At 42.9% G+C, this 12,655-nt stretch overlaps 1 protein-coding gene across 1 annotated transcript in view; it reads left to right on the top strand.

Annotated features, from left to right (window-relative positions):
* The window catches only part of CAMK2A (calcium/calmodulin-dependent protein kinase II alpha), a 186,853-nt gene that overhangs the window by 163,511 nt on the left and 10,687 nt on the right, over positions 1-12,655 (top strand). The window contains exons 14-15 of the mRNA XM_015426573.1: positions 1,320-1,352; positions 2,464-2,512. Coding sequence (XP_015282059.1) covers positions 1,320-1,352; positions 2,464-2,512 — 82 coding nt within the window. The remainder of the gene's footprint in view (positions 1-1,319; positions 1,353-2,463; positions 2,513-12,655) is intronic.

Below are 12,655 nucleotides of genomic sequence, written 5' to 3'. Positions count from 1 at the left end.
TGGATTGGGTTTATTAGGGTTTCTTCTCATGTTATACGTGGGGGCTCAGCTACACATAATATTGGAGGTTGTATGAATTGATCTCTCAGCATTTTTCTTTTAAAGCCTATTAATGGGAACCCAAATTAGACTGGGATCGCAGCATGAGGGAAGTGGGCCAAGGTTTTTCAAATCTTTACTCAATGTGGTTTTTCTCATCTGGAATGGACCCTAGGAGTCATTTGTCTGGTTGGGGTAAATGTTATGAATACTGGTATGGGTACCAGTAAGTTTACCCCACAACTCAGATTCTGACTCCCTGGGATTTTTTTTAGATTGGGTAAATGGGGGGGGGGGGAGATCACAACCCATTTGTATCATGCTTCCAATCCAAAACAGGCCCCCATGCAAGTGATTGAAAAAAATGCTGGGAGCTCTGTTCACATATTCCCTGGTGTCGTGTGTATCTGAGAAGTGTACAGTTCAAGTTTCCATTGTCTCAAGCTGCTAGTAGTCACAGACAGAATAGTGAGAGATGTTATTGCTAAGGAGGATTTGGAAAGTATAGTGCTTCATTTATAGAAGGTTGCATTCAGATGTTGTTGTGTACACAAGTGAAATTAGTGTGATAATTAGAGCTTGATGCCAGTTAGATCCTGCGGAGGATCTCTGCTATCAGAAGCAGGTTACAATTTTTGGTCCTTCCCCCCCTCTTGCTGAAAATCTGTTTCCCTTCTCATGTTGTTTCTATGAGGTCCTCAGGCTCCCAAACACAGCATTTCAAGAGGCATTTTGGGCTGTAGTGGAAGGGACATACAAGGAAGTTGCACTCTGCTTCCATCACTGGAAATTTTCAGCGAGATCTAAGCCCTGGTGTATATTTAATCAGATCTCAAAGCATAATTACCAGTTTAGAAGTCTGTGCTATGATGAGTTTTAGAAATTTAGCTATAATGAGGCTTGGCCGGAATTAGAAAATTACAGGATTAGAAATTAATTGTACAAGTTGAGCTCTGTGCAGTGTCAAGATGACAAGATTCAGAAAGACATAAAATGCAGGGGTGAATGGGTTCAAAGTAAAAACAGCAGAAACTGTAGCAAGGGCAAGCCTGATGGAATTGTCAGTTGAGTGTGAAAGTTAGATCAGCACAGATCAGTTTGCACTCTGGCTGGTTTTCCTGAGCTCCAGACACAAAACTCTTGTGTTAAGGATCAGATTGATCCACAAATTCTTCATCTCTCTAGAAGGATCAGGACCCCCTACATCCCATGTTCTGCTCTCTTCCTTCTTTCTCACTCTGTGTCTCTTCTTGTCCCATCTCTTCTCCTTGTTTTTCCAGAAAAGAAAGTCCAGTTCCAGCGTTCAGTTAATGGTGAGTGTCCTTTGTCTTCCTCAATGCTGATAATGTTGGGCCTCTCAACATGTTCCAGCCTTCCCTGTTTTTGGGAGTTACTTCTGAGTGATGGAAAGTAGGGTTGGAGGTAACACTTTCTGAATAGTGTCTCCCCTACAGATCCTATGAACAGGGATGGCTGGTGCAGAATGATCGTTGAAGCCCAAAAGCACTGAGAACCTAATTCCAGTTTCTAGTGAAAGGTTCTCCATGGAACTTCTCCTTTAGCAGGTCTGCAAGCTGCATCAGTCCAAGGAACCATGAAAGAAAATGCCATCTTATATGGCTCTGCTGGAACTATACAGTCACAGGAGACCAAACAGCTGACGGCCTTGGTCAACCTGCCACTTGTGATTGTGGGTAACATGTAAAATAACCTTCTGGTGGGATGAATATAGAGGCATTGAATCTCGTTCAGCTAGTAGAGTTGTCTTGATGAGAAACTTGGAGAATTAATGGATTGCTTTCTCTGCATTAATTTGTGTACCAGTTGGCTATTTATGGAAGGAGGTGTGTGTCAGCCTTTGGTGGTCCATGTGGGTCTTGGAAGCCCTCTTTGTTGTATTGTATATTTCTTTCTTTACTATGCGGTCAATGTAGTCTCCTTCACTCCTGCACAACCCCCCTCACTCTCTCATCCTAGCTCCCTCTTTGTTAATTTGTACATTCCTCTCCTGATTGTACAGTCAACATGGTGTCTTTCACTCCTACACAGCCCTTCTTGCCCCTTTAGTTATAATGGTAAGAGACTTCAAGCCCCACTCCTGTTGGATCTATTTTGTACAGCACTGTAGTAGGCTAATGGAAGAAAGATGAATCCATTTCTACAAGATTCTTCACAGTTAGATGTACTTATTATTCATGATCTAAAAGTTGAGGCAAGTATTATAGGTACAAAGCAAGAATTGTTGTTACTGATTAGTGTTAATGATTAGTGTTGTTGTTTTTTAAATCTGATGCTTACCTTGTTTTTGTCCCTTTGCAGTGTTTGGTGCTGTTGGGGTGGAACTGGGTGACAGGTGACCAAATGGACTTTCTGAAAAAAGGGTGGGGACTTATTTTGCTTCTCTCCTGTCCATTCTTTGTTCAGGAATCATCAGAGAGCACAAACACTACCATTGAAGATGAAGACACCAAAGGTACAGTATGTAATTCTGGACATACAAACATTCAGCTGAGGGTCACACTTTTTAATCTTAACATGCATATTTTGCTAAAAAGTTTATCAAGACTTTGGATTCGTTAAGTAGATTTCCAGCGTCAAACCACAGTAGAGCCATAAAAAACAAGTTTCAACATTAATTGATTTTTGTATTCTCAGTTAACCTATTTGTTTTATATAAAAATGCTGACAAGTGTAAATATTGGATCTGAAATTCTTCACCACCAGTGCTCAAAAATTTCATGTGGAATAAGACTGTTATCATGATTATAATTTATGAATGGCCAAGATTGAAGTAAAAATATTTGTAAATAGGCATCATGTGGAACATGTGAGACACATGATGAATTCCCATACCAATGCGTCATTCTTTTGGTAGCTGGTAGCACTGGTGTGAATACTGGCCATATGTTCCACCCAGTTTTTTAGTGTATAGCTCACAAATTTTTGTATTAGCTCAGAAAGGATGGCTCCAGAACAAACTATTTTATGCAGTAGTCAAATTGCTTGCTCACAACTTTAATGCCAGTAGTTCACAAAGTAGAATTTTTGCTCACAAGACTCCACAGCTTAGAGGGAGCATTGATCCCATGTTGTTCCCAGCTACACATGTAATTGATTTAACATGAAGACCAGCCCATATGGATCCAGCAGCTATGTCACAGCTTTAAGTCCCTTAATCAGACCTTTTACCTTGTACTCCCTGGAATATTGCAGGAATTTCTGTGTCACAGTGATGAACAGTTAACACATCTTGGTGAGTGTAAGTGGGATTCTCTATGTGTCCTATATATATTAGTTTCCAACTGTCACCCATACTTTCCTTTGAGCATGATCAGTACCAGCATTTCTTTGAAGCAGCGATTTAGATCTTATGATAGAGTTGAGCAGGAGCAATTAAATTTTGGATGAGGAGAATGATGGCTGGGACAGAGGAAGAAGAATGATCAGAGACTGGAGCTGCCCTTGTCCTAAGAAGGTGGTCTAAGAGGATACTTTAGGAAGAAATATCTGTAACCTAAAGGAAGGCCTCCAACTTTAGTCCCATGGACAATTTGTCTACGTAAGCATCAGTCTGAAATTATACCCTGTTGTTCACCAATTTCTTGACCTTCTCTCCTTCTACCTCCCTCATCTGTCTGCTGTTTTGAATTCCTATTTTAATTTGCTCAGAATTTTCTGAGTATGCTGCCCATTTAGATATTCTGTCAATGCCTTTTTGCAGCCTTTAAATACTCCGATTCTTCTATCCATTCAGCAAGCGTTAACTTTTCTTCCTCTTCTCCTTCATGTCTCTTTGGAAGTAATTTTCCGTTCTCATCATTTTCAGTTACCCTTTGGGAAGAACCTAGGGAAATCTGTGTCTCTTGATGCTTCCTGTTGCTTGACAGGGTGTTCCAATAATAGCCTAGGTAATAATTGCTCAGTGTTAATTTGTAAAGTCTCCCCAATGAAAAGAACTCATCTACTGTAGAGATGGACTTTGGCCTGACATTAGTTAATTGAAAATTTGCTCACTGGGAATAACTCATGAGGGAATGGCAAGAATATGTCTCTCCTTGGGTTGTGAAAATTAAAAAAAAGATAGAGATACTGCAGACAAGAAAAGTCTTTTCGGATACATACACCATTTTGTTATTATATACTGTGTTTCTTTAGCATAAGGAATTAAAGTTATATCTAAATTTGAGTGTTAACAGAGAGAACAGTGGAATGTTCTGGCAAAATGTTTTGGAAGATTCAGTTAACGGGATGGGATTGCTGGATTTGAGAGATTACAGCCGTTTGCAGGTCTAAAAAAATTTGAACTGAAGAAACCTGAACAGAAAAGTGGATTCCTGAATTGTGTATCGGCTGGTCATCTTCTAGTCTCCCGGTGGATAAACATGGAGAAAGAAGTGTTTCCTATACTGATTTTTAAAAAATAACAGCTATCCTTTAAAATCAGGTGACAGTAACACGAGGAGCTAATTTAGCATGTTTATTCATTCCTTAGCTGAGGAAAAGGCCAGAAGGCTGTTAATATTTGTTCCCATTTAATTAAGGTACAACCTGTACAGTCTGCCAAAAAGATCACCTCACATCCATAATTTAATGTGTGTTCAGCCTTGCAGAAATAATCATCCTTCTGGTAAACAGGGCTTAAAGCTTTGTATTATAGTAATTAAGGAGCCAGTATTACATTATGTGCAAACACATGTAACCAAGCCCCAGCACTATTTGTTGTTGGAGGTGGGGGGTTAGAAAAGCAGTTTGTGGGGGCAGATTTTAAGTACAGAATTGAAAGAAGCTGGGGCTTAACTTTTCTTCCACCTGCTGTTTTGCTGTTACAAAGCCTCACCCTCAAAAGAGTTCAAAATATATGTCTTTTGAGCTCTGAGGAAGAAGGAAGCTATATGGACTGTAGAAATGGCAACCTGGGAAATAGTAAATCACACACTTCATTCAAAATCCCCCTTAGTCTGATTTGTTTATTGCAAGGGGGGAAAACTGTCATATCAGGGTTCTGTCATCTACATTTGTTCACTATTTATATTAAGATGCCAATTTTGATCTTATGAAATTGGCTTTCTAGCCATACGTACGCTAAAATAGACAACATGGCTTCGTGTATGTAATTCAGGCTTGTTTTTTCTAAGTATAGAGAGGTGTATATGTATTCTATGGAGAGGGGTATACATGGAATAGGGGATACCACATCTGTTGTGGGGCAGCCTTTGAAGATAGTTTCGAATTGTCAGGTGGTTGCTGACTAGTTCCAGTTATAACAATCCTATCTCACTGGGGTGATAACAACTTCACTAACTTTCTATACGTTTCCAGACACAGTTGAAAGTGCTGGTTGTCATCCTTAAACTCCTAAATGGCTTGGGACCAGGTTATCTAAGGAATCCACATTTTTCATATGTTCCTGCCTATCCTTTAAGATCATAATATGAGGTCCGAATCACACATCTTGCTTTGTAATATGTAGGTTCCGTGTTCCCCCAAACTTGACTTTAATGGCAACAGTTAGACGTCAAGAGTTGGGGGACTTATTTTCCAAGTATTCTGGACTCTGATTCAGATTGGACCATGATACCAGGGGAGAGGCTTCAGCCTTCCAGCTGCACTGTTTCCCAAGCTGGAACATCTCTGGGAAGCTACTTACACATTGGAGGTCTGCACATATAGCCCATTGGTACAGCTCCCCTTGGTGCTATTTCAGGTTGGGAAAATAGTATGCTGGGGGGAGGCTGACGCTCCTTCTCCTCCCATGCCACAGTCCCAATCCGAATTGGGGCTCTGTGTGTTTGAAAAACAAGTTCCACACTCCTGACATCATTGAAGTCAGATTAGGGGAACCCTGATCCTACATATTACAAACTGTAATATGTATGTTGTTAGTTGTAGCACCCTATCTTTGAAATTCCCTCCCCTGGTGCTGTGTATTGCAAGCTTCAAGCAAACATCCATTGTTTGAGAGGCTTCTTGCAGCTACATTCGAATTGGCCGCCCTTGTTGAGCTGGCCAATCAGGTAACATCAGCTTAAATGACACTATACAAGTAAGGGATCCAATTTTCCCATTGGTGTATTTGTATAGTGTGGGTGTGTTTTGGGGTTGGCTTTGTGTATATGGTTGCGGCTTGCACACGTGTGTTGTACTTCTGTTACTGAATAAAGAGTTATGCTGAACTCATGACAGCCTCTTGAACCCACTATCTAACACCTTGTATGCTTGCCTTTAGTGGATTTGATGTCTTTATGGTGTTGGGTAAAGACTTATTTATGCTCCCAGGCTTTAGGATAAGGTTTATTCTCCCCCCCACAGTACTACAGTTGGTTTTCTTTTGTTAGGTTACTCAAATCCAATGTTAAATTTACCTCAAATTATTATTTTAACAAAGCCTTACACTTCTCTTTGACCAAGCCTGACACTTTTCTTTAACTACTTGTTCTTCGAGGGAAAAATTAAGTTTCCACTGGAACCCTAACTCACCTGATTCTAATCTTAACTCTAAGATCGTCAGGTAATGATCTTTATAGGGGGAACTGTCAACTGTAGATCTGTTAACTAAAGACATCAAAGCATGGGACTACAGGAAAAAAAATCAGTTCTAGAAAAACTGTGATGTCCTGAGGAAAAAAGGTATAAACTCATTCTGTAGGAAATTAACACCACACAACATGTAATATTAATCTTGTTTTTTAAATACTCAGATAATACTGCTTCTGTTGGAGAATGGTTCAAATATCTAATTTATTATTAATGATCCCATTATGATCAACTCCCTAAATGATTTCTCTCAGTGTAATTTCTAACAATTTAGTAAAGAAAGGCCTAAAAAGGTAAATATTTTTGCTTCCCAGCCAATGCACCAAGTACACATATATTCCTGTTAAATCTTTTATTACTTTGAGCTTATGACAGAAAAGCAGCATATAGATATTTAAACTAATATATATTATTTTCTCCTCATTAAATCTATTTTTTTAATTTCAAATTTCAAACCCTGTGGTTTTTGAATGATCAAAAGCAGAGAAAACATCATCTAATTTTTATTAGAGAGCAGATAATGACCTTTATTATAAATATGTGTTTCTTATATTATTATAAAGTTTGGAAAACATTCTCCTTTTTTGCTTGTAAGTCTACTAGTAAAGATTTCCTTCTTTATGTGTTGCTCAACTGCTGCCTTCTTGAAACTTCACCCTTCAGTCTGCTTGTTGTTGTTTAATGGATCCTCCAGAGATATCAAGGTGTCTCTACTTAAAGTATCTCTTTATTCTCCCACTAAGTATCCTAAGTTTGTCCTGTATCATCTTCTAATATTCATTCTGCTTTCTGTACTTATCATGCAATTTTTTCAGTATATGATCTTTCTTTCGTCTTCAACTTCATAAACCACCACAGTATTCCCCTGATAAAATAAAATAAATTATACTCCCAGCTTCCTTAATTCATCTGTTAAACTTTTAAATTTGTTTCATTTTCTTTGTGAGCTATACTAAGCAGTTTTATTCAGAAGTAAGTCCCATTTTATTCAGTAGGATTTGTTCTCAGGAAAAGATTCTTAGGATGCAGCATTTATGTTCTTGAGTTAATGGTTTGAGTTTGTTAACACACACTTTTGGATAATTGTTCTTTATTACAATTGTGATTTTTTTAACCAAAGTAGCAACATCCACCTACGGCTTCAAGAATATCCTTCAAAATAATATTGTTTTCCTAATATTATCCATTTCCTAAAATCAGTCTGAATTCTCTTCTCTTAGACCCCGGTCACACGCGAGGATTTGGGCCGGGAGAGGGATGGATCGGATGCGCAGCAAATGGGCGCGATCCCACAGCAACATCTGGGAAGCATTGCGTGCCCGTCACCGATCCGTCCCTCCCACCCAAAACCCCGCACCAAAAAAGAACCCCCTACCTGGGTGGTTCATCCGGAAAGGCTGCAGCAAGTGGAGCTGTGGGATCGCGGGCGCGTCCTTCCGCCGGCACATCCCCAGCTCCTGGCTGAACTGCACATGTGTGAGCATGCGCAGTTCGCCAGCCTCCCCCTCCCCCCGTTGCTTTCTCCCCAGCATCTGATCGTGCCGGGGAGCAATGGCGCAGCGGCTCTGGGGATCCGTGGGGTCCCGCCGCGGCGTCTCTAGTTTGGAGCGGCTCAAATTAGCTGCACTTCGGCCGTCGTTTTTCCTGCCGTGTGGCAGGGACCATCATTTATCAAATCTTCTTTCAGTCTATCCACCCCTTTCTCTGTTTTTACAACTTGCTATTGAAGTCTCGCTGTTGTTTAGCCAAATTGTCTAAATTCCTAATTCTGTTTTCTTGTTCTAATATCTTTTCTTCCACATTCTTTTCTACTGAATTCCAAATCCTATCCATCTTATCAGAAATCTGTGACTGAAACACCTTCAGTTCTCCTTTCAATATAGACTTAACCCCGTTCATTGAAATGGTTCTACAGGCATTAACTTCATATGTATGTTTTTCTTTGTCCTGCTCTGCTCTCTTATCTTGTTGTTTGTCAGCCATATGTCTTTCCCAGAAACACACAACTTTCTCTAACTATATAAATAAAAGAATCTATCTGTCCATCTGTGGCACATATGACTCCTCAGAAAATGAAGGTAGGAGTCTCAAAATTGGCCACCCACTTCAGGATGGTCATAGAAGTCGCAGTGCAAAACGTGAATTGGAATATCCAGACCCAAGTAATTGCTAGAAACCCCCACCCTCCCTGCCTTTTGCATTGGAAATCATTGTCTCATCAGAAAATAAAGCTAGGTATATGAAACTTGGACATGAGTTCAGTATGATGATAGCAGTTGTCAAGCCAAAATGAAGGGAATCAGGAGGTCCGGGTTCAACTTATCTGCAGAAACCTCCTGATGCAATATGCAATGGAAGCTAAACGTGTAGGTGGCAGGCATATGTCTTCTGAAAATAAAGCTAGGACCCTCCAGATTGATCATCAGCTTCAGGAGGCTCATGCAGATGTCAGTGCCCAACATAAAGGGAAATTGAACATCTTGGTCTGCGTCATTGCCAGAAACTACCCCCCCCCTTTTGCATTGGAAGACATTATTGCCTTTGGACAGCACAACCCATCAGAAAATAAAGCTAAGCATCTGAGCATTGGTCACTGAGTTCAGGATAATGATGACAGAGACATTGCCAAGAAGGAAGGGAATTAAGAGATCCTGGCCGAGGTTATGTGCAGAAGCCCCTTAATGCTATTTTGAATGGAAGCTCAAGTTTCTGTAGCTGTCATAACTCACTGAAAAATAAAGCTGGACCCACAACATTGGCCATGGGCTTCAGTGTGGTAGTGGAAACGATAGTGCTGAGCATGAAGGGAATCAGATTATCCTAGCCCAGGGGTGGCCAAACTGCGGTTCGGGAGCTGCATGCGGCTCTTTCATACATATTGTGTGGCTCCTGGCAGGGCAGCTGGGCAAGCTAAGTCTCATTAGCAAACAAATATCATTGGAGAAATAAATATCATTATCAATACCTGCTTTTACCACTTTTGTTATTATTTTTGGCAGTCTCATTTAATGTTAATAGAGCAAAATTGCATATTTACCAGTAAAAACGTGTAATATTTGTTCATGTCTTGCGGCTCTCAAACATCTGATGTTTATTCTATGTGGCTCTTACGTCAAACAAGTTTGGCCACCGCTGTCCTAGCCTATCCAGTCCTCAGAAACCCCTGTCCCCGCTTTTTGCTAAAGCTATGTGGCAAGCATAACTCATATAAAACTAACGTTAGGAACCTCCAAATTGTCATTTAGCTTCATTTAGCTTCAGAAAGTTGATGGGTGGAGCTGTGACCCAAACCTAGGGAAATGGAACATCCTGGTCCATGTTATCTTCAAATCCACCCACCCTGCTATGTGCACAGAAAGCTACAGTGGACAGCCCCATAGCCAGATGATTTTTGGTGGGGGGCACTGGAAGGCATGACATCACATATGACATCACAAAAATAATAACTTTTTTAAAAGCCTGCCCAGGGAAGCTGGAAAACAGCATGGCCCCGTGGGCCTGCCAGCCTCCCCACACCTTCGCTTTGCCAGTGGTTGGCCAGCCTGAAAGAATAGTGGTGGTGAGGGGCAGAGGCACTCGGGGCCCTCCACATTCTGTGCTCCAGGAAAAGGGGAAAAGGGAGCAGGCCCCAGTATGCCCCTCCATGGGGCCAGCCCTCAGCATCCCCGCCTGGAGGGAGCCCCAGCCTTGCCTTGCTGCTCCTCCACCTCTTCTTTTCCCTCCTCTGCACAGCAAGGTGCAACATGCTTCAGCGGCACGGAGGAGCCCAGTAGGATGGTAAGAGGGTAGGTGATCCTGGGTTGGGGTTCATGGTCACCAACACTCCTTCTTTTGCCAAGTTAGAAACTGGGGCCAGAGTGTTGTTAAGTACGAGACTCAACACAGCTGGTGAACAGTGAATCAGCTTTATTAACGAAGTCAGAAGAAATCAGAATGAGACAAAAACATAGAGCAACAGGCTCTCTTTTAAACAGTCCAGGCCATGCCCACATGTCAGATAACAACCAATAAGTACTTACAGATAAAGTCCAATCAGAGTGCTTCCCTCCAGAAGATTGCGCAGCTCTGATTGGTCTATTTACAATCCTCAGACTTAAGCTTAACATAGGTTTCAATACATAACAATTCCTTCCCCCTAAGACGGAACAACCTGTGAACACACATAGTCTTTTAGGTAAGCAGGAGGCTGCTTGCTCCTTTGTGACCGTCTTAATGTTACAACCAGGGGACAGCTTGGTGTTTCCCTGTTGGTAGGGCTTTCCCCTATACCTTGGGGCCAGTTTGCCTGAAAACTGTCTTCAGGCGGGTAACTGGGTTCTGTCGTGATACTGGGTGGTTCTCCCTCGTGGGAGTTGTCCGAGCTCAGAAGCTCTACCTGTTCGCCCGTCTGCCACCTCAGTATTGGGCTCAGGGTCTGCCTCAGCCCATTGCTTCCTCAGTTGGTCGATGTGCTGCTTGGAGACACAACCATCTGTAAGCCGTACTGTGTAAGTACGTGAACCCAGTACCTTGGTTACTGTTGCCGGCAACCAACGATGCCCTCCAGCATAGTTCCTTGCATCAACATACTCTCCCTCCTCAAAGCCCCTAGTCTGGTCAGTGGAGTCACTGTGTGGGGGTCTGGATGTGGTTAGGTCCGGGTGCATATGGTCGAGGAGAGTTGTTAAACACTGACCCATTAGCATTTCTGCTGGGCTCCGCCCCGTCACAGAGTGTGGCATGATGTGCTGGAGCAGGAGGAACGACACCACCTTTTGGCTCCAGTTGCCCTGCACCAGCCAGCTCAGAGTCTCCTTTGTAGTCCGCACCATTCGTTCGGCTTGGCCGTTAGTTGCCGGTTGGAATGGTGTGGACGTGCTGTGCTGGATCAGATTTGCCGCCAAAAATTCTTGAAACTCCGAGGTGGTAAAACAAGTCCCGTTGTCGGACACGAGAGTGTCCGGCAAACCATGTGTGGCAAAAATGCAGCGCAGTGCATTAATTACAGTTAGTGCCATCATTTTGGAGGTCGGGACCACCTCCAACCATTTTGAGTACGCATCGACAATTATTAAGAATATTTGGCCCTGAAAAGGTCCCGCAAAGTCAATGTGGACTCGTGACCAGGGCCGGTGACTTTTCTCCCATTGTTATACCGGGGCCTGTGGGGGATCAGGCCGGGACAGCTGGCACTCATTACATCTCAGTACCCAACTCTCGATGTCAGAGTCAATTTTCGACCACCAAAAGTAACCTCGGGCCAGCCCTTTCATTCTTACAATGCCGGGGTGGCATTTGTGCAGCGCCTCAAGAACCTGGTTTCTCGGTTTGGGGGGAACCACCACCCTATTTCCCCACAATAAATATCCTCGGTGGACAGAGAGTTCACATTGCCGTGATGCAAATGGCTTGAATTCCTCAGCGATGTGCCCCACCGGCCACCCCCTCCACACCCAGTTGAGCACCCTGGCGATTGTGGAGTCCTTGGCCGAAGCAGTCGCAATGTCCGATGTGTGCACCAGAGGTTTGGCCAGTTCCTCAAGGACCATTACCTTGAACGTTGGTGCAGGGTCAGAGTCCAGTTCAGGTAGGGGACAGTGGCTGAGGGCATCAGCATGCCCCATGTTCTTGCCAGGCCAATGTTCCAGGACATAGTCATATGCTGACAAGAACACTGTCCAGCGCAACACCCTTGCCAACAATATGTTGGGTGTCTGGCGGTCCAGTGTGAAAATTCCAAGAAGGGGCTTATGGTCAGTGTCCATCACAAAAGGTCTGCCATATAGGAAATCATGAAATTTCTTCACGCCGGCCACAAGCGCCAAGCCTTCTTTGTCTATTTGCACATAATTCCTCTCGGCCGTGGTGAGCGTCCGAGAGTACTACGTGATGGGCGCTTCTCTGCCGTCAGCCATCACATGGCTCAACACAGCCCCCACTCCATAAGGAGAAGCGTCTGCAGCCAACACCAGCTGCTTAGCTTCATCATAGTGTGTCAATATAGCGTCAGACGATAACAGAGTCTTTACGGCTTTGAAAGCACAGTCGTGCTGTGGGCCCCACTCCCACTTTGCACCTTTGACAAGCAGCTTATGTAAGGGTT

Source organism: Gekko japonicus, unplaced genomic scaffold (genome assembly GCF_001447785.1).
Source record: "Gekko japonicus isolate JY-2015 unplaced genomic scaffold, Gekko_japonicus_V1.1 scaffold1447, whole genome shotgun sequence".
Taxonomy (NCBI): domain Eukaryota; kingdom Metazoa; phylum Chordata; class Lepidosauria; order Squamata; family Gekkonidae; genus Gekko; species Gekko japonicus.
This window is presented reverse-complemented; position numbering and strand designations above follow the sequence as displayed.